Source organism: Geospiza fortis, unplaced genomic scaffold (genome assembly GCF_000277835.1).
Source record: "Geospiza fortis unplaced genomic scaffold, GeoFor_1.0 scaffold381, whole genome shotgun sequence".
Lineage (NCBI taxonomy): Eukaryota > Metazoa > Chordata > Aves > Passeriformes > Thraupidae > Geospiza > Geospiza fortis.
The window spans coordinates 3,133,426-3,156,811 of NW_005054348.1; the positions used below are offsets into that span (position 1 = coordinate 3,133,426).

General features: G+C 35.0%; 1 protein-coding gene across 2 annotated transcripts in view; it reads left to right on the top strand.

Annotated features, from left to right (window-relative positions):
- Positions 1–23,386, top strand: part of SIPA1L2 (signal induced proliferation associated 1 like 2) — a 124,259-nt gene that overhangs the window by 55,532 nt on the left and 45,341 nt on the right. The window contains exons 4-10 of one of the 2 annotated variants that reach the window (XM_031058754.1): positions 4,319–4,452; positions 4,540–4,728; positions 9,535–9,709; positions 13,427–13,530; positions 16,046–16,123; positions 19,755–19,912; positions 21,435–22,011. In XM_031058754.1, the coding sequence (XP_030914614.1) occupies positions 4,319–4,452; positions 4,540–4,728; positions 9,535–9,709; positions 13,427–13,530; positions 16,046–16,123; positions 19,755–19,912; positions 21,435–22,011 (1,415 nt within the window). The remainder of the gene's footprint in view (positions 1–4,318; positions 4,453–4,539; positions 4,729–9,534; positions 9,710–13,426; positions 13,531–16,045; positions 16,124–19,754; positions 19,913–21,434; positions 22,012–23,386) is intronic. The other variant, XM_031058755.1, reaches the window with a different exon arrangement.

The following is a 23,386-nucleotide window of genomic DNA, read 5'->3' on the forward strand; positions in this document are numbered from 1 at the left end:
TGATGAAACTAAAATCTTCATTTTTAATATCTGCTCTATTAAGGGATCAAGCACGTAAGGAATCATCTCATTAATTCTAATTGAATACAGTTCTTACCTAAGCAGAACTTACTGTGGACAGAGGAAATAATCCAGACATTTTGCATTGGGCGCCAAGATGTCTTGCTGCTGGCCTGACCTTCTGTATTGAAGAGAAAAATTGACATTTATGTTCATATTGGATCTATGTGATGCTCTTCCATGACAGTGAGCTCTCCAAGCTGATTTTTAGATTTAGTTGTGCAGTTTAATTTTGTCAAAATCATTGTGGTAGGATGAAACAACAATTGAGCAGACAATAGTTACTTTTACATACACTCACTGATTTCTGTTGCCTTTAGGAAAATATATATGAAAAAGAAATTGCTTTCTGAACATTTCATTTTGTTCACAGTTTTATAATTGGCACTTGTCAGCATACTAGTTTTATTTCTGGTTTAAGATGCATGGAAGAAACACCCTGGCATGTGTAGCACTAATTATTCCATTCCCTTTCAAGAAATGTGAGATTTGGGATTCAGTGTTTTCTGAAATGAGTTGTAGTTTTATACTGCATATTTATAAGCTTTGTAACTATTGTTAAAATCAAATCCATTGCAACTGATATAAAATATGTTATATTTATTGAATATATTGCCTCAGTTTTCAGTTGAGAATTGCAAAAGATAGAATATATTTTTTATCTCATTGTTTTTATTATCATTGATTTGTCCATTTCCCCTTGTACAATTATCCTCATAATTCCTTGAGACTTGTTTATTATTACCATGCTTTTTATTTGAGGGATACTTGCAGCCATTTAATGTTACTGACACTATCTGCTGATATGGGATTGAAAAAATGTCCTAAAAGAAATGTACAGGCTTAGCAAGGTATTGATATTAACTCAGTTTTGTACAACTGAGACTTTTGTATTAGGAGAAAAATTGACAACTATTCCTCAAAGTGAAAAAGTAAAAAATTACAAGTATTTTAGCATCTCTCTAGATCTCAGCTAGAAAATAGCATTTATTTTCTTCTTTTCTCCCCTACTGGTTCTTTTAAACCAACATAAACACATTTAAATGAGTTTAATGAGTTTGTACTTTTTGAAATTAAAAAAAAAGAAGATGTCTTAAATTGAAAATGTTTTCCCCAAATCCGAGTATATCAGTAGCCATGCTATTCAATTTACTTCATCTTCCTTACTTTTCTGGTTTATCTATTTTATTTTTAATGAATATAAATAGTGTGTTTGGGTTTGTGTCTTTCATGTTGTACAAGAAATTTGTAGGTATCTGCACACGCTTGTATTTTTTTGCTCAGTAATACTGCAGCCAAGAAATCTAGCAACTGTATGCAACCCTTTTCTAATTTACATCAAAATGGAAAGCTCTAGACTTCTAACAGAGGAGTTTACCTTATGTCAAAGCCTGAATTATGCAGCTGTGGGGAGCTTTTATGTTATTGGAAGTGTTTGATGCCCAAACTTCTCTCTCTCCCTTTCTCTGTGTTCTCTGTAAAGTCCAGTTCCATTTAATAAAATTGCCCATTTAGACTCAAAGTTTTAATTTAACACTGGGAAATCCATAAGGTACATTATTTATCCATGCAGGTAGAATTCTCAGACTGGGAAAGGACTGTAGTTGGAGAGCAGGAGCAGATAATTTAATGCCCGCACCTCTTTGATTCCAGGTTTTCCTTCCAAAAAAAGTTGAAATGTGCTGATGCTCATTCTCCTTCCACTAGGAGGTGGATTGGAACAACCTACATACATCATAGATATATTTTTGAAAGACTACTGGAAACTTAATTTAAACTTGATTTGAGAGATAAGACTGTCCTTTGTGTAGAGATGATTTATTTCATTCTTTTGCATTAATTCTGAGAGTATGGATAACTGCTTAGTGAAAGACATTTTGGAAAAAACTTCTTTACACATTTCTACAGATACATTACTTAAAAAAAAGTTCCAAACTAGCTCAAAAATGCTAGCAAAATGATTTTTTTTTAATCCAGACAATCTTTAAGGAGAAATTAGTCAGTTAATTGTTGTTTAAGATATGGGATTATGGCATAAATTGGATTGGAAGATATTTCTGCAGGCCATCCAGTCTAATTCCCTCTTTAAAGTTCCCTTTAAATATAGGTTCTGAATAAGTTGCTCAAAACCTATTTCCCTTTAGCTGTGGCTTTAGGTTTTTTATAGTATCTAAGGATGGAGATTTCACACTCTCTCTTGGAGACCTGTTTGTGTTAGATTCCCCCCACTCAGAGGCTGCATGTTGTGATGGTTGCATCTTGTTCTTTCACTTTGTACCTTCTAGAAGAGTCTGTTTCTCCTTTCTCTACAACCTCCCATCAGCCTGTGGGATCCAGCAGTTATTTTCCCTGTTAATCTGCTCTTCTTCAGCTGCACAAGCCTATTTCTTTTAGCCTTTCCTCATCTGTTGTATTCTCCAGCCCTCTAATTGTCTCCATAATTGTCTGTTGGCCTTGTCCCACTCTCTCCAAAACTGGACACTGCTTCTCACGTGCCCTCAAAAGTGCCAAACAGAAAGGCACAATGTTCTCCTGAGCTTCTGCAAGGCTCTTGCCCAGAGTGTGGTTGCCCTCCATCTCTGTTGGGAAGTCCTGCTGGCTGCTGCAGCCTGTGCTCATGGGGTCCCCAGTCCTCTTCCACAGAGAGGCTCCTGAGGCAGTGGGTTCCCAGCCGGTTGTATGAGCTTGTTCTGTTTGATGTGCATGTCTGTGTTGGTCTTCATAAGGGCTTTTCAGTCCATTTTCTTGGATTGTCAAAATGAGAGTTTGTTTTAAAGTGTCAGGTTGAAAACTTCAAGTGGTTTAAGAGTTGCTTCACATGCAGCTCAGCTGTCACAGCTCATCTGTAGCTGCCTCCAGGGGAAGAGGAGAGTGGGAAGTGAAGCACAGACACCCTACAGCTGTAGGTCTCTACTTGTGTGGCTTTGCCCTTGCCTGGTTTTGTTAGAACTGAAGGATTATGCATTTCCCTGTCTGCCCTGTGCACATATTGCTGATTTGCTAAAAGCCTGCTGGTTATTCCCCTTCATCTGTTGCACCCATCTGCAGTCCTAACCTCCAATACATGAACTGTTCTTTTAGAGTTTGGTCAGGGACAGCAACTTGCTGAGGATGAACTCCGTTCCATCATTTACATAATGAAAAACTCTATTAAACAATAACACCTCCACCGTCAAATTCTGATAAACATTTTAGTAACTGGCCACTAATTGCAATTTGTGTTACTGACCACAGTCCTTTAAGGTCAACTGTCCAGCTGTTTCTGCCCACCTTATAATTTGCATGTCCAGACCATGTCTTTTCAGTTTAGCTACACAGATATACTATGGGAGACTGTGTGAAAAGAATTGCTAAGGCACAAATGGGTGACATTCATTGCCCCTTCCTCATCCATAAAGCCAGTCACATCACTGCAGAAAACAACTGGATTGGTCATGCATGATTTGCATTTTTTAAATCTATGCAGGCAGTTTCCAAGTATCTTTTTGTCCTTCAGGTGCCTGGAAATGTCTTCTGTGAGAATTTGTTCCTTAATCTCCCTGGGAACTAAAATTTACTGTGGCTGTTCTATGGTTTCACAGACCCTCTTGCCCATTTTTAAAGGTGACTGTAGCTACTCACTATGACATTTCAAAGGTGGCAAGAAGGAGCCTCAGCACAGATCCTGATTGGTCACATGGATTTGAGTGTGTCTGGTCTCCTTGAATGGTCTCTGACGTGATCTTTCTCTTCAGCTCATAGTGCTTTACTCTCCCAGACTGGACCAGTTGCCTCAAGGATGAATTTAACTATTCATCAAACACTGAAGAGTTAGTAGACTCAATTTTCCCTTGTTGAGACCGAGTTGCTGCTTGGAATGTAAAGTTGTAAATAAGAATAAGAATAAAGCTTATTTGTTTGAAGACTCTTAGCTTTTATTCAAGATTATATATAGATACAGTTTCTCCAAACTAGTTTCTTACGGCATGAAACAAAAAGATTAATTTTGTAGTAAAAAAGGGGAAAAAAATTTCATGGTAGCAGCAGTTGCAGTAATTTATGTGATATGAGTGACCATTTTGCTAATCAAAATTAGCATTTGTGATTCATGTACTTATTCTACAGTTCAGAAGATCACCAGCTGGTGTATTCACAGACCTCATGATTCAATTAAAAATGATCTCTTTTTCTTGCTGTAGAAATTTTTTTGAGATTTGATGAAAATTTTCTAGGGGATTCATACTTTACTCTTATTTCTTCATTCATTCCTCTGTAAAAGAGCATCAGAACTACTTTGGAATAGATGAAAATCTTGGACCTGTAGCAGTCAGCATCCGGAGGGAAAAGGTTGAAGATGCTAAGGAGAAAGAAGGATCTCAGTTCAACTATCGTATTGTTTTCAGGACAAGTGAGGTAATGTTCATTCCATAATTCTGCAAAGCAATGGAAAAGTTGAGTATTAGAGCTAAAAATGTTTTGTGTGTTGTACCTTTACTGCAGCTGACTACACTTAGAGGAGCAATTTTAGAAGATGCTATACCATCCACTGCCCGTCATGGCACGGCAAGAGGTCTGCCTCTCAAAGAGGTGCTGGAGTATGTAATACCAGAGCTGAGCATCCAGTGCCTGAGGCAGGCTTCCAGCTCACCCAAAGTACCTGAGCAGCTGCTTAAACTGGATGAACAAGGGGTATGTAGCACATGGCCTTCTTTTTAAAGACTATTCCTTAGATAAATAGAAAAAAAATTAAATATATTGAATATATTGCAGAGAGTGCTAATTAACATGGATCTGTAATGCAAACCATTCCATTTCTTGGTTTTAGAGAAACTTGCCTATTTTTCATTGACAAAATGAGGTTTACTTTTCTAAGCAAATACTTCTTAAAATAAGTTTCAGCTGAAGGAAATAAATATTGGTCTATGGAGATTGTCTTTCAATGGCTGAGTGAAAGATTATAAAGTTTTAATATCAGTAAGAAGGGATTTTCGCAATCTGTATTTGCACTTAAATATGAAAATACATCTAATACATGAATGCACATGAAAATACATCTAACACTATTAGTATTGTGTGTGGGTAAGGAGGCAAAGCATGTTGTGTCTTAAGTCTCTGCATCTAAAATTTATGGTTATTTTTTACAATACCATTTTATGATATGTATTTGTATTTTATGAATTTACTGTATTCTAACTAGGATAGAATACTCCTATATTCACTGAACTGAAATTGTGATTGAGACTACTGAATTAAATGCATGGCAATAAAATATTTGAATGGCTTAAATTTTGAGAGAAAATGGTAAGGTCTATTAGGTTCAATAAAAGTGAATATGCTTCATTCAAAGCTAGTAGTTAAATTTATGGTTTCTGAATATTTTGTGAAGGACATACTTGTGATGGTTTTTAAAAAATGTCATTTAAATTGAAGACTGTACTTTCTAGGTGAAAGTTGGTATCTATCCATTGAAGTTCAATCCAATGATTGAACCAGTTGAATATGATGGTGCTATGGTTAATTTTTTATTGCTGACTCAGTTTCAAATGTAGTGATTGCATCTAATCACTAGTGGTGTCTACCGGAATTCCTTGTGCCTGTAACAATTGCTCCAAACAAAGCATGTGTAGTCAGAGGAACAGAATTGCCTTTTTTGGATGGATTGTTAAGCTATCTTTAGTACTCTTTACTTAAGCTAATTTTGTTCACATTGATGTCTGAGGATGGTGTTGATTTTGCTGAATGTTGTTGTTTGCTTCTGTATTTGTCAGTTTTTCTGGTGAAACAATACAGGGAAATCATAGGCACTGAATTCTGAATCCAAGAATTCCTGATGTGCTCTTGCTCTCTGCTGTTTGAGCTTCAGAGTGAGTTTAGGTTAATCTAGTAAATAATATTCACTTCAGAGGGGCAGTATGTTCAAGGCAGTATTGAGTATGACTGTGTTTGATCTGATTTGAGTATTTCTCAAACTCACTAACAGTATTTCCCAAAAACTGAAAATTGAGATTGTTCACTGAACTGACCAAAGTGATTCTTTAATCATCATCTCCTCACTTGGAGAAACAGCAGTATATAGCGCTTCCTTTTGTTTTGTGTGATCAGTTCTGGAATTCAGTCCTATTATTAAATGGGTTGTCAGCTGACAAAATGTAATATTAATATACCTTATGTACCACTTACTACAAGGTAATTACTTGAACACAGACAGAAAGCTGTGCAAAGAACTGGCATGAGATCCATTTTTGGTTTTAATCCTCTTAGGTACTTATTGCATTCAGTATATTAATCGAGTAAATACAAAAAGAGTTATGCTTGGCAAGTGAAGGTGAGGACTGGTGGCAATATCATGCATTTAAAAAGATGAATTATGATCTGGAAGATTAGTACTGTCACCAGAGTGATATGAATTTTGTCTAATGGAGTATTAGATGTTTGCATATTTCCAGAGCCAACTGAGGACTACTTTTATGTTTTGATTTCATTCACTACCTGTTAGATAATTTTTCTGTGAAATCTAATATGGATTATGAAGGAAGCATGTGGCTAAATTTTGTCTCTAAAAATGGCAGTAGAAACCACTTGTAAATTGGATGATTGACCTAATTTGAATGCATTAAGAAATTGTCTTTTCCCAATTTATTTTGCCATATGATGCTCATCATTAAATTCAGCTGTATATTTGCAAGAAAAGTCAGCATTTATCTGCTACTGTTGATTTTTTTAAGCTTTCTCCAACTTCCCCCTAGTTTGCCTTTCAAATTTCTGCTAATGGTTGTTTATTGTATATGCTTTTTGGTTCCCCTAACATCCCTCTAGGGATGTTCACTTCTCTCTAAGCTGTAGAATAAAGTTTAAAAAGGGCCAAAGAAATTAAGATTGGTTGCAGTGACATTTAGTGGCAATTTTATGTCTAATCTCTCGATGTTCCTTGATATAAAAGAATCTAAAATCTTCAAATGATGGAAGTCAACAAGTTCTTGTTACATGATAGATGATCTGTGCAAAAATTTGACCGGATGCCAAGATTCAGTAGTGAGTGATTCTGACAAGAACACAATCATTTTGAGTGAGGAAGGACTGCTGTGCACCTTCAATACATATAACAAATCCAAGTAGCTAAATGGATTTAGCAGTTTTTTTGTGGTGTCATGTTATTAAATTGTTCTCAGCATAAAATATAACTAAATGTAAAATTTGTGAGTTGGAAATAATGAAATCGGAACCACGTCTGCAATTATTTTCTCAAAAAAATTTGAACAAGCATGTGGTACCATTTCAAAACTGGCAAACTTTATCAGTTTTAAATATTCTGATAGTTCTTCATGCCAGTTAAATGTATGACATAAGAAGATCTTGCCAAAGCTCGTTGAGTTATTTCCCTTTTAGACACTGACATTATAAATGTACCTTAATCTTCTGCACAGCCACCATGATCTTGGCTGAGAGTTCTTTTACTCAGATGTTCTAATTTCATAGTTGTGAGGGGTTCTAGCACAGGGACAGGAGGTTCAGATTACTGCAAATGAGCTTGCAGCTTGTTTAGCAATAGTGTTTTTTTATTGTATTGGCTTTGTTCAGAATTGTATAGCGTTCATAGTTCTTGTCTGCCCACGAAGTCAAATCCCAGGATTAGTTCATATCTTGAGCTGGTGAGTCTCAGATCCTCATTTTCTATGTCTCTTAGCTCAATGTTTAAACTGTGAGATATTGGATTGTTGTTTAAGATAGGCATATACTTCACTCCTGTTTGAAATATTATTGATATTCATAAACAAATGCAGGAGTGACTGGCATCCGCAGAATGGAAAAGTGTGACTAGACCAAATATTTTGCCCAGGTGCCTTTTTACTCTTAGTTCTTGTCCCTGTTTTTGGTGGCTCAATTTAGCATTTAACTTTACTTGTCAATTCTAGTGTGAAGTCAAGGAAATCAACTTAAATCCCCTGTGGTTTAAGTTAAACTATTTGGCACAGGGCTGGTATAGAGGTGACAGTGTGGTCACCATCATTTAAAGTCTTCTGGGATGTGTCAAGTAACAGCACTGCTTCCTGATAGCTAATGTTTGTTTGACCAGTTATTTTGCAGTTTCCTTCATGAATTGTTCATGCTAGCTTTCTGCTGAAAAAAATAGTCACCAGTGTGCAATCTGGAACCTTTTGTTAAATACCTAACTCTCTTTAAAATGGGGATCAAGGAAGCACTTTGGATGGGGATAGCACCTAATGCCAGTCAAAAGGAAATGACCGGAGTGAACCAGTAGCTCCAGGTTTCATGGGTCTGACCCAGGCAGCTCCTACAGTGCATCTATAACCCAGAATCCCCTTTTATCTTGGATGGTCATCCATCCCATGCCACATCAAACTTACAGCTTCTGACTCTCCTGTGTTCTAGGATAGCCAGGTGAAATCTTATTCCTTATCCTGTCCTTTGCTCCTAGCTGCTCTCTGGTCAAGGGCATTCTGCCAGAGCAGGTTCCACAAGGGCTCACCCCTACACAAAGCCTTTACCCCCTTAGGACTAAGGGGAAGCAGGCTGGTTTTGTCACCTTTGCTGTAACAGAAACACATCCAGCCTTTGCATAACATGCATTTTGGACACTAATCCTTTAGTTGGATTAAGAGAGGTCTACAACTGGAGAGTTGATTTGAGTCATGAATATAGATAAATGTCTGAAGGGAATCGGGTGTGACTGATGGTCTCTGTCGGTTTGTGAAGCTCTGGAAGGTGTTGGTTAAGAATAATAGGACTAATCCATCCATGTGGAATTTCCTCTTTGTCAGCTTAAGTGTGCATAAAAGCTAAGAGGAAAATGGTCTGCTCAAGAAGTAATAATCTCTCTTTATGCCTAATGTTTTATAGTTTTTGTACTTTATTTTTGAATAGATGTGATTTGTGTAATGTTCCATAACTGAGAATCTCTTTAACAAAACTATTTGACTGCAATCTAATTTCTTGTTTTAAGTATACTTTTAAAAATGGCAAAATAGTTTTTAACAGCGAGAGATTTTATGAGGAAGGCAGAAGATGACCTGTAATAGAAATGACTGTTCTGAGGGCCTGTTTTAACTGAAGTACAGTGAACTTTAAAGGGTAAAAATGAGGGAAGATAAACTCACCTTCTTTTAAAGCTGAGAAAAAAGGACCAATATACAAATATTGCCAATTAAATTTTTCATACCGTAGCATGAAGTAGAGTGTGCTTTTATAGATAACAAAGTGAAAAGTCTTTGTACTGCTTTTATCTGTGTTTAAATAGTGCCAATCCAGTTTTCTTTCAAGAGTTGGAGGGTGTCCTTTGTGGATTTTTTCTTTTTTGTTTTCATCCTGTGGTGATTTAATTTCCCAAATCAGAACACTTATTTTGTCATTTTCATATGCCTTCTGTCAGGGGTTATAACAGTGTTATATTTTAATTGTTAATATTTATTATAGTATTGATTTTCCTTTGCTTCTGTAAATTTTCCTTTTATTTTTTTATTTAATTTTTAATTTCAGCTGAGTTTTCAACATAAGATTGGTATCCTTTACTGCAAAGCAGGCCAAAGCACAGAAGAAGAAATGTATAACAACGAGATGGCAGGACCAGCTTTTGAAGAGTTCCTTGATCTGCTGGGCCAGAGAGTACGGCTAAAAGGATTCAGTAAATACAGGGCTCAACTAGATAATAAAAGTAAGTTATGTGTCAAGCTATGGGACAAAGGGTAAAAATCCAGTTGATCTTCTTTAAATTATGTTGTATTTTCCTGCTCTTGACTTTGGGTTTTGAATAGTAGGATTATATGGGAAATGAGGAAGATGAAGCATATGGTAAGAACATGTATCAAACCTTTTCTGAAGGGTCATTTACTTATTCTGTGACATTAGTAGAACTGAAAATCAAAGCAGTTTATTTCATTTGTTTTCATTTATTTAAAATCATACTACATGAGTAATATTTCCCCAGGTACACTTCAACATCTTATTCTTTCAAAGGCAATAAAATATATGTGTTTCAAAATATGGAGTAATTTCTCTTATTTCAGTAAAACATAAATGCTTACTTTTACCCAACACACGCAAGCAGTCAAGTTTCCTGGTTTTTCACACATGCACTGTAAACATGTGCTCATTTGTCAGCTGATAATTTTTAATCTACCTCAGTGCTGTGTTAGTACTGCCATTTCCCCAGGTCTTTCAAGTTCCCTAAGAGCAGTATGGAAATTTAATTGTACAAATTGGTTGGAATTTGTAGCAAAATACGAACCAAAGTATTGCTGTTAATAAAGAGGTCAATGATATGTTAAGACACTTCTTTATCAGCACTGTTTTCACTGCCCTTAAATTTAACTTAAATTCATTCTTAGTTTAATGATGTTTTAGCAGGATCTTGACAGGTGATCAAATGAGTTGTGATCCAAGGATATCTAGTTATTCATTTACTTCATTTTAACATAATGTCAATCTAGTGTAAGCACCACATTTATTTCCAATAAAGTTATTGCCTTTTTGCTTAAGTCCATGCTTGTTTCCCCTTTAGTAATTTGAGCTAGAGACTATTGCATCCTAATTTAGAGACTATTGCATCCTATTTCAGTACAGAATAATAACAAATCATTTTTCAAATTAATTGGTAGAAATACATATTAGCATGCTGTGGATGTCAGACTTCTGGAATGCATTGATAAATAGGGATGAAAAATTAAAAGGAGTAAGGGATGTTTGAGTTTTCTTTTTTTCCCCCAATCAGAATGTGACTGAATGTCACCTACTAAGTTGTACATATGAAAACAAATGCTGGTCTGTCAGCAAATGCAGTTTCTGTATTTGCTGTGCTTCAGTATGAACTTACATTGCTGATCAGCATTGTGCATGTATCAGTCAGTAACGTGATTTTAATGTTTTGCAAAGTCTGTGTGCCCTTAACTATATTGTCCTGTCATAGTGTGTCCTCATCGTTTGCAACAGGCAAAATGGAATTAAGAATTCAAAAAGATACAGTCTTTAGTATTTTATTAAATGTAAAGTACTGACTTAAGTATCACATTTTTGTTATACTTAACAATGCAAGAAGTATTACTGTGTGTTGTATTTAGACTTAGATTGTACATTTTTCTGACTGCCTGCAGATTCAGAGGAGTGTAATAATGTAGTCTCTGGGAGCTATATTTTTGGTAGATACAGTGTTTCAGTAAGAAATCTTGCTTAGTTCTTGTAGGAGTGAAATTTATTAAGTTTTTTTATTTTATTCTCAAATGCTTGACTAGCTGTGAGGTTTTTCTCTAAAAAGTTTGCTTTTTAGAATTTATTTATTTTAAAAAATTGTTTATTTAATATTTGGATAAGTGATTGGTCCATTTCTTATGTAACAGAGAAAGTAGAATGTTGTGATGGGTTGCCCTGTCTGGCAAATAAGCCCCCACCTCTTGTGTGCTCACTCACCCTCCATTTTGTGAGTCGAGATTGAGTTTAATGTTGGAAGGGAAGAAAGGAAAAAACACCCCCAAAAAAACCTCCCGAACAAACAAAAACTCCAAAACAAACAACAGCAACAACAACAAAAAAACCCCAATCAACAATGAAAGCACAGCCCACCACTACATCAATCAGGCAGCAATACAACTGATGCAAAGGCAATCGCTCGCCACCTGCCATTAGCTGACTGATGCCCAGCCATTCTCTGAGCAACAGCTACCATGAAAAAACTCTCCCTGCTCCAGTTTTCCTGCAGAACATGACCTTATAGGGCATGGGATATGTTTTTGGTCCATTGATGGGCTGTCTCCTGCCAAGCCCATGGCCAGCCCAGCACATTTCCTGGGACAGGGGACAGTGTGGTGCTGTGCTGGTGCTGTGCGGGCACTGCTGGGCCACAGCTGAATCATCGGTGTGTTGCCAGCACTGCCTTGGTTGCAGAGACAGCACACAGCACCGTGTGGGCTGCCATGAAGAATTATAGCTGCATCCAAGCCAGACCCAGTGCAAATGTTCAGAACATATGGAATGTATTAACTATAAATTCTCTTCTGCCCTTCTTTAGTGCAGTTTTAGTGGTGTGCAGTTCCAAACCCCGAGATAAAAAAAAAAAAAAGAAAACTAAATGAAATGTTACCAATTCAATACTATATAATTTGTTTAGTACATGTTTTAAAACAAATCAGTCTACTGGAAATGAGATAAAATGTTTTATTGTTGGAACATATTTTTTCTTTCTATCTCTTCAAAACTGTCTCTCTAAAATGCCACTGAAAGGTTATAATGGAATTGGATTTTCAGCTAAAATTTTGAAACAGAAGACTGCAGTAAGGTTTCCTTCTTTTAGCAACATCTAAGTAACAAACTTCAGTTGAAAGTATGCTTATTATTTCTTATGCAACTGTAATCTGTGTTTAAAATGAAGCTAATTTAATTACCATCCAGGCATAACTGATACACCCAGCACACTCACATATGAATGCACTCCTAATTGTATGCACAGAAATATTTTTATATTTAGGGCTGCAGATAAACAAGTGCATGTTTATATACTTTTATATAATTATAACTGGAGAACTAACACGACTGATTTATTTTTGGAATATAGTTATACTCTTCAAAACCAATCAAAACTCTGAAACCTTAAACAGTGTGTTAAAGAGTGTACTGGAGAATAATTATTGCTATAGATAACATAAAATTATCTTAAAAAATAAGTGAATGTGGAAAAAGACAAGAAAAATTGGCAGCTGTCTTCACTCAATAGGGTGTTCAGTAGAGTTAAACCTTAAACTTTTTAAAAGTTCATTGTACTTAAATAGTCTATACAAATTGAAGAATAGGAATAAAAAGGATTAACTTATGACTACAGTATAAAACTCATTTACTGTAAACATCACAAACTGCTAACTATTAATAAACTTTCTAAATAAAAGAAAGTGTTAAATCATATAATATATTACATTTATTTAAATAATTTTCAAATATATGTAGTATGCGCATGTTTTATGTTTTAAAAATGCCTAATATGCAACGTGGCTTAATATGAGGTTTGAAATAGCCAGTTCACTTTTGGCAAAGTGTGGGTTTAGTCAATTGTCCTTATTCTTGTTTAAATAACGAAAATATGTGTTATCTAAAACTACTGAAGTAGTGTAGTATTTTGTTTTTATCGTGATATGCCACTATATTTAAAAATAGTTTATTTAGGTCTCAGAGACAGCAAACTCTTTGGGTTTTTTCCTGCAGGACCTCTCTATGTCATAATACAAAAACAAAGACTAGATTTTTATCTGATGGAAACTGGTTTTGTTCAATTGTAAAAAATATACAAGTTGTTTAAAAAGATTTAAATCACAGCATGAAGAGCGATGTCCTGAAAAGTAGTATGAATGTTCTAATTCACTAACCTTCTTGTGATTAAATTCATTTTCAGCTGATTCAACAGGAACTCATTCCCTCTATACTACCTATAAAGATTATGAATTAATGTTTCATGTATCAACAATGCTTCCCTACATGCCCAGTAACAGGCAACAGGTATGTCTCTTTAGCTTTTCATTGTATTTTACATTATAAATGTCTGACGTTGAGTGTTGGGGTTTTTTAATAGTATTGGTTGAAAACAGAATTGTTTTAAAAGAAGTATGACTCAATTATATTTATTTTCTTGAAATATTGGAAGACGTTAGAAATCTTGTAAGATTTTTGTTCTATGTAATTCAGGAACTTATCCCATGTATCCTATTTCATTATATTATTGAAAGGCAATATTGCCTCTGGTGAATATGTTCTTTTCGGTTTAGACTGAATTCACATCTTATGTATGTTTTAAACATTGAATGGAATGAATCTTGAAAATAGTCTTATGGTTAAAATATGCATGAAATAAAATTCTTAAAACTATTCCACTTAATCCTTGTATTACACATCTTGAAATGTTTATTAATGTGTGAGCTTAGTAATAGTTTTAAACTGTATCCTTCAAGGTGTCTATGAAAACAGAAAATTGCAGTGTATTTGTCTTATTTCTAGAGAATTCCCTTTGCTTATATAATAATTCAGAATGCCTTCAAAGCATTAAGGATGGCTAAAAACCAGCACAGCATCCAAAGTGTGCGGTGCACCAGTAAGGTTGCTCTGTCTTGCCTGTCTAAGATATTTCTTGTGACTCAATTAAAATGTACAAGCACATTTAGTATAATATATCAGTATTAATGCCTAAAAGAAAAGCACTAGAATTGCTCATAGATCAGACTGATGGTAGTTTGTAACTTTCTGTGCTACAACTCTATGTTCTTCCAGGTATGCAGAAGTAAGTGTTGATTTGTGTAGCTAGTTTTGGAATATTCTCTCCTTGCCATGCAAGTTACAATCATCTCAGCCATTGTGGAAGGGTGTCATGAAATAAGGATGCTATCTCACTTTGGTTTTGAACAGTTCGCAAGAGATGCTTACTGATTGATTGTTGAACCATATGGGAGTTGTATCTTTCATGTCTATCCTATCAATAGGTCTTGTGTGAGCAGAAAGAGATGTGTCAAGGCAGCAAGAAAAAGATAAAAGTACTGAAATTCTTCAGAAGGGATAAATAAAAATAACAATGGAAAAAAGTAGATCATGTTATGTGTTTTAAATAATCAGTACATAGAGCTCTGAACAGTTTGAAAAGCTGTTTCAAGTGAACAGTTAAGACATTGCACTTAGTATTTAGATGTGGTTTAAAGAAACTAAATTAGGAATCAAAAGACAAACTTTTCACCATATGAATAACACAAAGTTTAGATGACTCACTTCCTAAAATGTGTGGCTTTCAGGGCACAGAATGTTCATCAGACACTTAACTGTGACATAGCTAGTAATCAAGGGATTGGATCTTCATTACTGGTTTCAGATTGTTCTGCTTCTCTAAACTTTCAGTTGCATGTTATTACCAAACAGGATTAATTTAGTAAATGCACTAGGAGTTGTTCTGTCTGTAATCAGTCTAACAATCTCTGACTGGAAATGCATGTAAATAGGAAAAACTGTACCTTACTAAGATGATATAGTACACTGAATGAGCTTGCCTTAAAAGAAAAAGTTAATATTTTCGTAGCAAATCACAGGCACTGACAGTAAATATGGCCTTACTTGGAGTTTAGTACTTTTGTTGTCTTTTGTGAATTTTCTTTGTGAGAACAGGATATCCTCTTGCCATTATCCACTTATTTTCGTAGTTTTTTGCTGTTTGTCTGTCAGCTTCACTGCTGTGTTGCCCAGCCACCCCCTATTACTGTCCTTTCACTTCTTCCTGTGCATTCCTTTCATTCTTAAAATTTCCTTATGTGTCTGTCTTTATAGTCAGGTGCTGATTCTTGTGTACAGCAAAATCTTTCTATTTTACCTCCATGGTTTTCCCTAGCAATGGGCTCTCCTTTCCACAGTGTTTTAGTAAGCTCTCATCATTGTCCCTTTAAAAGGTTCAATATTTAGCAGAAGCACTGTATTGTTATTCATGGTTTTCTTGGGATCAAAATAATGTGGCAGTTTTCCAAGTTCAAGCAGTATGCCTATCTGAAGACCCACCACATTATTTTTCAGGTGATGAGATCTATCAGTGTTTGCACAGCATGTACACTGTCTTAATGAAATGTGACAAGTGCGCCCAAATTACTAGAATTTAGCCAGCCTTAATGTGCAAAACATATTTAAAATAACTGTTTATTTTTTTTCTCTTATTGTTTAGTTCCAAAATACATAATGAAATCTCTTCAGGGTTTGGCTCACTGCATACCCAAGTAAGGGGAAGTTAGAGGCCACAGTAAATTTCCTGTTAGGTTATGTTAGGAATGAAGCCCCCATTCAAGAGTTATTTTCTACTAGCATATTATGTATGTACTGGCTGAAGTTGTTGCATCCTTTCCCCATGTCCCTTGTTTGGTAATGACTGGGCAAGGTATTCAGTCCCTCCTTGATGGTGACCTTCAGTGAGCAAGCGCTGAGCATTGCTTGTGCTCCAAATATCTGTGAGCCAAAAATAGGCTGCACCAGAACTGTTTGTTGCTTCTTCCAGGATATAACTACGCCCTGCTTGGTCCCTGATCAGGACATCCCTCTAGTTTTAGAACCAGCAGGAGATCCAAAGAGCAAGGTAATTTTTATTTTGGCTGCAACGTAGGCTGGGAATTTTCAAGTCAGCTGCTCCTTCCCTAGGATGGAGAAGACAACCAGCCCTGGTATGGCCAGTTTCTTTTCCTTTACTGGCCTTTTCTCCAAAGCAGTTCAAGGCTTTCCCCTTTAAACTTTACCTTTGCAATGTCCCTTTCCAAATCATTCCCTTGCAAGTTTCCCACTCACACATTTGCAGTCTGCTTGTGTTCACGTGGTCAGACCCGATTAATCCAAATCTGTTCAAATAATCAGTTTTCACCTGGTTTTATGAAAACTTGAAAATTAAACAGATATGCAATCATGAAATAAGCTTGTTGCATTTAACTACTGTTAAAATAGTTAGGTAACAAGACCTGTGGTTATACCAAACTCAGTTGATCAGAGCGTTGAAAGAGCTCTTGCCATTCATTTCTGGTTTTGGTACTGGCTAAGAAACCAAATTGAAAATAAAACTTTTGAAACCACTTATTTTAGAAATGTACTAAAATAAGTTTGGAGATTTTCTTATTTGACTCTTAACGCTTCATAATTTAATTGAATGAAGAGTATATTTCACTGCCATTTCAGCAAGAATTCCTTGTTGTTTTGCAGTTTGACAAAGCAATTATTCCTACTGAAGTGGGTAGATTTTTAAGGCTGAGCACAGGCTGTTAATATGTAAAGTTTTAAGACTGTTTTTCCTTCAGAGATGCATATCTGAAAATTAAGAATTGAGTCACTAAAATCTGAGAATAAATATAATAACTATCATTTAGTGCAAATAATTTTAATCTAATGGATTCTGCTTTTCTAACATATTTTCCTGACTGGAGTTCCCTTTGTGTGTCTTTTATTCTCACAAAACACTTCACTGATTTCCTTCTGGCTGCCTATCATACTTGATTAGGTTTATTTTCAAATTCTAACATGACAATGATGGCTCCTTTACTGCAAGTAGTTCTCTGTAATCTCTGCACCCAGTTGAGAGTTCCTGTCAACATCAATGCTCAACACTGGCATGAGATTCTTTAGAGTATGTTAGAAAGGCAGATTAAAAAAAAATAATTTTACAACATCCAAAAAACCCCAAACCTGAGCAGACCTCAAAATGGGAGAGGAAGGGGAAACTGAGAACCTGAAAAGACCACCCAAACAACCTAGGAAGCAAAAGTTGGGAGAAAAATCTAGGCTATAGAATGGAAACTAGAAAAGGGTTTCTTATAGATCATTTTGCTGAGTTCCGGTTTCCTTCAATTCCTTTTTCATTTTCAGTATGCTGTCCTTATCTCCCATTTCCCAGAGAGGTGTGTGTTCCCTCCTTCTTCTCCATTCAATACTTTATTCTTTTCCTGTTCCTTTATCCTATCCAGAGCACTTCTTTCCATGTTCCAGATCACCCCAGTTTAATTTTCCCCACTTTAGAAATTCTTTGCATTATGCTTCTCTGTGCACAGCCACAACTGTGCTTTGCCTTTTGCATTGTGTTGAAATTGACTGATAACTTATGCATGACAACTATTTATGAGTGTTACTCTGGTTTTATTTTAAACTGAAGAAGTCACTAAGATCTCTACGGTCTTGGTAAGGTTCTTAAAAATAATGACATGTCTTCCTATTTCTTTTTTTGCGTCTTGTAGAGGTTTCCACTCTTGAAAAATATCCTAGGGGTAGGATATGGGAACTGTCATACTTTTAAAAAGTCTTAGCTAGTAAAATTTCAAACATTTCTAAAACTTACCTTCAATTTAGTGAATGCTGTTCTTGCTTATGCTATGTATGATGGCAAGCAGAGCCTCCTAAAGGGGTCTACAAAAGCAGAAAATATTCTTGAAAGCAGTGATTATCTTGTAAAATAAATATACCTTTAAAGATGATTGCATTTTCATTTTTGTCATTTACTCGATGGAAATGTATAGGCATGAACCACTGTAGCAAAAACAAGTAATTGGGCTCTTAGTGGTACAACAAGGGCAGAAATGAATCACCTTGTACCTCATAATTGGAAGGTTGCTTACAAATTTAACTGAGTTGTAAATTCCAACCTGTGCAATAGTAATAACTTCTAAACATTAACTTGTGCTGCCCTACTATGATCTAATTGTGTGGCTCACTAGATGAGCAAATTAAAGAATATCTGACACACTTAGTTCTGTGATCAGTTCCTCGAAGTGTACTTCTGTGTGCAACAGTCTGTGCATCTTAAATGGCTCAAATAATGATTTTAGTCTTAAAAACCTGAGAACTTGACTGAGCCACACAACAAATATTGTTTTCTGTTCCTATGTCTGTTTTCAAGTTTCATAAGAAGTCTTATTTCTTTATCTGTATTTGGGATTTTGATTATGTTTAAAATAACATAGATGTACTTAGTGCTTTAAAATTGTGGCTTTGGCCCTTCTGCCTACCTTCAGAATATCATCCTTTATGTTATTTTAAGGGTTATAATGAAAGGGTTATAGATTCTAGGCTTTAGCATGTGCAACTTTGCTTTTTGTTGTTGGTAGCTGAAATACTAACTTTTAGTGGAACTGGGAAAATGCAACAAAATACTCTTATTAGAAAGATTCTTTTCCATGAAATCACCTTCATAAAGAAATTTTTACTTGCTCTGTCATTAAGTTTCCAAGTAAATTTATTCTTAAATCTTTTTTGGTTACACACGAGCTAAGGTACAGCTGTAAGTGTCTCTATGCTATTAGTTGACAATGCAAGATCTTTTGCAGACTTTGGGTAAATATTTTAAGTGTAGCACCTAGTAGACTGCTTTTTTTTGTTTGTTAATACACAAAATTTGAAAGTTACAATATTCTTCCATGAAGAAAGTGAGCATCATTTGACTGTGTTATTTTGTTGGGTTTTTTGGGGAGAAAGAATAATAGTCCCTTATTGCTGGATATGTTTTGTAATTTTTACTAAATTTTAGCCTATAACAATGATTTAATACTTTAAATCAGTTCTTAAATATATTTTGATTATAAAAGCTACCAATTACAAGAACAAATTTTTAGAGTTGCTTCCTCTAGTTCCTAGAGCTGTTGTTTCTCCATGAGTCTTGGTTCTGTTCCTCAGGTATGCAGTTGTTAATATTTGTGATAGATGTTCATGATAATATTTTTTTCTAAATTAAGATCATAATATTAAGGACAATATTTATTAGTGTTGTGACATGGAAAAGAAAGTTTTATTGAGACATAGAACCAATATTACATTTTTAAAATAGAGACAAATATTACACTGTAAAGAGGGAATGGATGTACAGTTTTCTGGATAGTGAGAAATGTCAAGTGATGCAATGCTTTTTTATTACTGAAGTGATGCATTTGGTAAGAATAAGAGAAACACATTTTTCTCGTAGAGTAAAATATAAATGAGCAGAAACTATGGAGAACTAGTGTGGGGAAGTGAGAAAATTCATTAGTATTTTTGTGAACTTCGCCTAATTTCCTTTCTTATATTTTTGCAGTTCTGAGATCCTTTACATGTTGTTCTTCATGATGCAATAAAAGTTATTTCTGAAAAATTATGCTTTATTTGTATTGGTTTGGCTTGGTTTTTTTTCCCTAAGATGATGAATTTATGATTTTATTTATTTATTTTAATAACTAATTTTTCAATGCATGTTTCTTGTCTAGCTGCTAAGGAAAAGGCATATAGGAAATGACATAGTTACCATTGTCTTCCAAGAGCCAGGAGCACTTCCTTTTACTCCAAAAAATATTCGTTCCCACTTTCAACATGTATTTGTCATTGTCAAAGTGCATAATCCATGCACTGAAAATGTGTGTTATAGGTGAGTAGAGCCTTATACCTATACAAGTTTGTTACTAAGATTGCAATGCAACTGTTTTCTAGATGTTTTGTATTTCTTATAGATATTATGTGCTCAATTTAAAAATTTCTGCTGCACTTCCTGTGAATTTGAAACCCCAGTGTCTCCCTTGTACACATCTAGAGTTATGGAGTGCAGTTTGTGTGCTCAGAGGGATATGTGCAGAACTCCATGTTGCTGATTTATGGCCACAGAGTGGGACAAGTTAGTGAAAATAAGACTTGCGGACACACCAATAGAAATGAGTTCAGAGTTTGTATTGCATGTTTCCTTTTTTTAAAGAAATTGATTTAAAGTATTTCAGAAGGTCCTTTAACCTGTATGAATCCCTGAGTATGACAATATGATGAGTCATAGCCTTTAAGCACATAAACAAAGACTTTTGGAGAATGGAAAAAAATCATAAATTTCAGATGATTTTAACTTCCTCATTTAAGTCACTGCATCATGAATTTTTGCAAGGTAACCAAGGTGGAAACACATTTGTGAATGGATTGGTAATTGTGCAAGTAGTGATAAAGACATGAAGTATAATTACAGAGGTATATTTATAAATGTTATTTATTCATTGTTTAGAATGAAATTAAAATACATCATGAGGAGGGTGGGTCATAGTACTGTCTTTTAGCAGTTTACTAGAACTTAAACTATCTTTTAGGACTTGATTTCATTTCAGTAACTGCTTTGTGTTGATTAATACATGACATTTCCTAAGTTATATTTTGCTTACTATTAAACTCTATCTGTCATCCCAAATTTGACTGTATTTCAGTCAAGCAAATAGTAGTTATTCCTACTGTGTGCAGTATTTTGAAATTATTTTTCAGTTGAATATATTTTGTTTGTATCAATCAATTAGAGGGATAATTGTATCAATTAGGAAATAGTCCTATTTTTCTTACATTTGGATGTGAACTGTCTAGATCAAGAATTGTGTTTTCCAATTTTATGAGTATAGAGTAGGCAGCTTAAACAGGTGGAGAATGCTCCATTATAGTCACGTTTGACACCAATATTTTTCATTGAATTCATACTTCATTGTAGAAGATCTGAGGATAAAAATTATTTTCTGTTTCTGTTTTTACATTGCTTAGTTTTAAGATGATGCAACTGAGTGACAGCTGAAATGACAGATTTACATAAAAATAATTTTTAAAAATACTTCTCTCCTTTATTTGTTACAATTCATTTTAATATTTATTGCGTTCAGGAAAGGAGATGTCAACACCCTAAGAAGTTATCTTCGATGTTTTTTGTTTTAGCAAGATACCTCCATAATGTCCTTTATATATTTAAAAGAAGAAAGCCATTCTAAAACAGACAATCAGTTTTCTTTGATGTGTCTGAAATGTCTGCAAATTGGCATGTCAAAGCTGTACTTAATTGTGCAAATGGATTGCAGAGATCAGAGTTCTGCTTATCATGTGATTTTTTTTTTTCGGGAATTAATTGTTTTGTTGGTTGTTTTTTTTTCTATTTCCAGTGTTGGTGTTTCACGATCAAAAGATGTTCCCTCATTTGGTCCACCCATTCCCAAAGGAGTAACTTTCCCCAAGTCTGCAGTCTTTAGGGACTTCCTTTTAGCCAAAGTTATTAATGCTGAAAATGCAGCACATAAGTCGGAAAAATTTCGAGCCATGGCCACAAGGACACGTCAAGAATACTTGAAAGATCTGGCAGAAAACTTTGTTACCACAGCTACAGTGGATACTTCAGCCAAGTTCAGCTTTATTACTTTAGGGGCAAAAAAGAAGGAAAAAGTGAAACCAAGGAAAGATGCACATCTATTCAGTGTTGGAGCAATTATGTGGAATGTGATTGCCCGAGATTTTGGCCAGTCTGCTGACATTGAATGTCTCCTCGGGATCTCCAATGAATTTATCATGTTGATTGAAAAGGAATCAAAAAATGTTGTGTTTAACTGCTCCTGCAGAGATGTTATTGGATGGACATCTGGATTAATGAGCATCAAAATATTTTATGAAAGAGGAGAATGTATTCTTCTGTCTGCAGCAGATAATTGTACTGAAGACATCAGAGAAATTGTTCAAAGACTTGAAGTAAGTACAGTTTCTAAACTGGAATTCCACTTTTTTTTATGAACAGTTTTTTGTCTACATCTCCTCTGAGATATAATTAAAAATGTTCTGTGTTTATAGTTCAGGAGTGGTTTTGGTCTTCAGAGAGCATACAAATAGTAATCCTTACAACAGCATGTGAGATAAATGTTGGCAACCTGTTTTTCAGGGGTAAGGTTTCAGATACCGTTAATCTCATTACTTGCCAAAGGCCAGGGATGGTTCCAGTGTTGAAATCAGGACTGAAAAGCTATTGCCACCTCTTACTGTAGCCTGTTCTCAAATCACACCCTTGTAGGTAGAAGTATGATTAATTAAAAAATTTATAAAATCTTAGTATGTAAAATATACTTTTTGTAATAACCCGTGAGAATATTAGCAGAAAATTTTATGTAAGTGGTTCTGCTGGTTTGTTGCTCTGTACTGAGAAAGTGCAGAAAGTAAAGAAAACTACACCAACTAATGCCTCTTTTAACAGCTGACTGGTGATAAAGTTTTTCAGACACTTGATGACCATGTCAGCGCTACTGTACTGTAGCTATTACAGTCAGTCCAAATGAAATGACTCCACATTTACTCCAAGGTAAATGTGCTGATGCATCCAGTGGTTGCACTTCACTCTTTGATCTTAATTTAAGTGATTTAGATAGTCTAAGGGGTTTCTTCTGTTGGAAGGCTTGGCACTGGAAAGAATTCGGTCTGCTTACAGTTTTCACACTGGAAAAGTCAGATTGCAGCTGATGATTTGGGGCCTCTCTAGTACTGCAGTCTCATTTAGCATTGCTTAATATCACGCTCTAAATAATAACTTTCTTCCAAAATACAATTGCTATTTCAAGAGTTGAATGTGTTTAAACTCTTCTTGCCACTGTTGTATTATCCTTTTCAATTGAGGTCTTCAGTTTCATTTTCCTTAGGCATGTATTTCCCTTCTAGAAAATAGTGCTCCCATTAGGTCTTGTTAACCAAGCAATATAAATTTCTTAACACAAATGAAAAATAAGACTTAAAGTTGTAGTGAAAACTTCTGCTGTCATCAGTGACAATTTTTTTTTTGCTATTTTGCACTTTTGCATTTATTCGGTTTTGCAAAACCTGGAAATAACCCATGTTCCTGTAGACAGATCTTTAAGATTTGGTAATTAAAACCACAAAATGAAATGTTTGTCTATGTTTACTTTACTACTTCCTCTTTGTTATGGCCAGATATGGGTTTAAATAATGACAAATTGGTTTTAAGCCTCAAATTTAGCATCAGCTATTACTAAGTTTACCTGAATATTAACTTCAAGTATCTATTCCAATGAACTCTGCCTGCCTTTTCTTTCTCGCTACCTATCCAACTTTCATATTAATT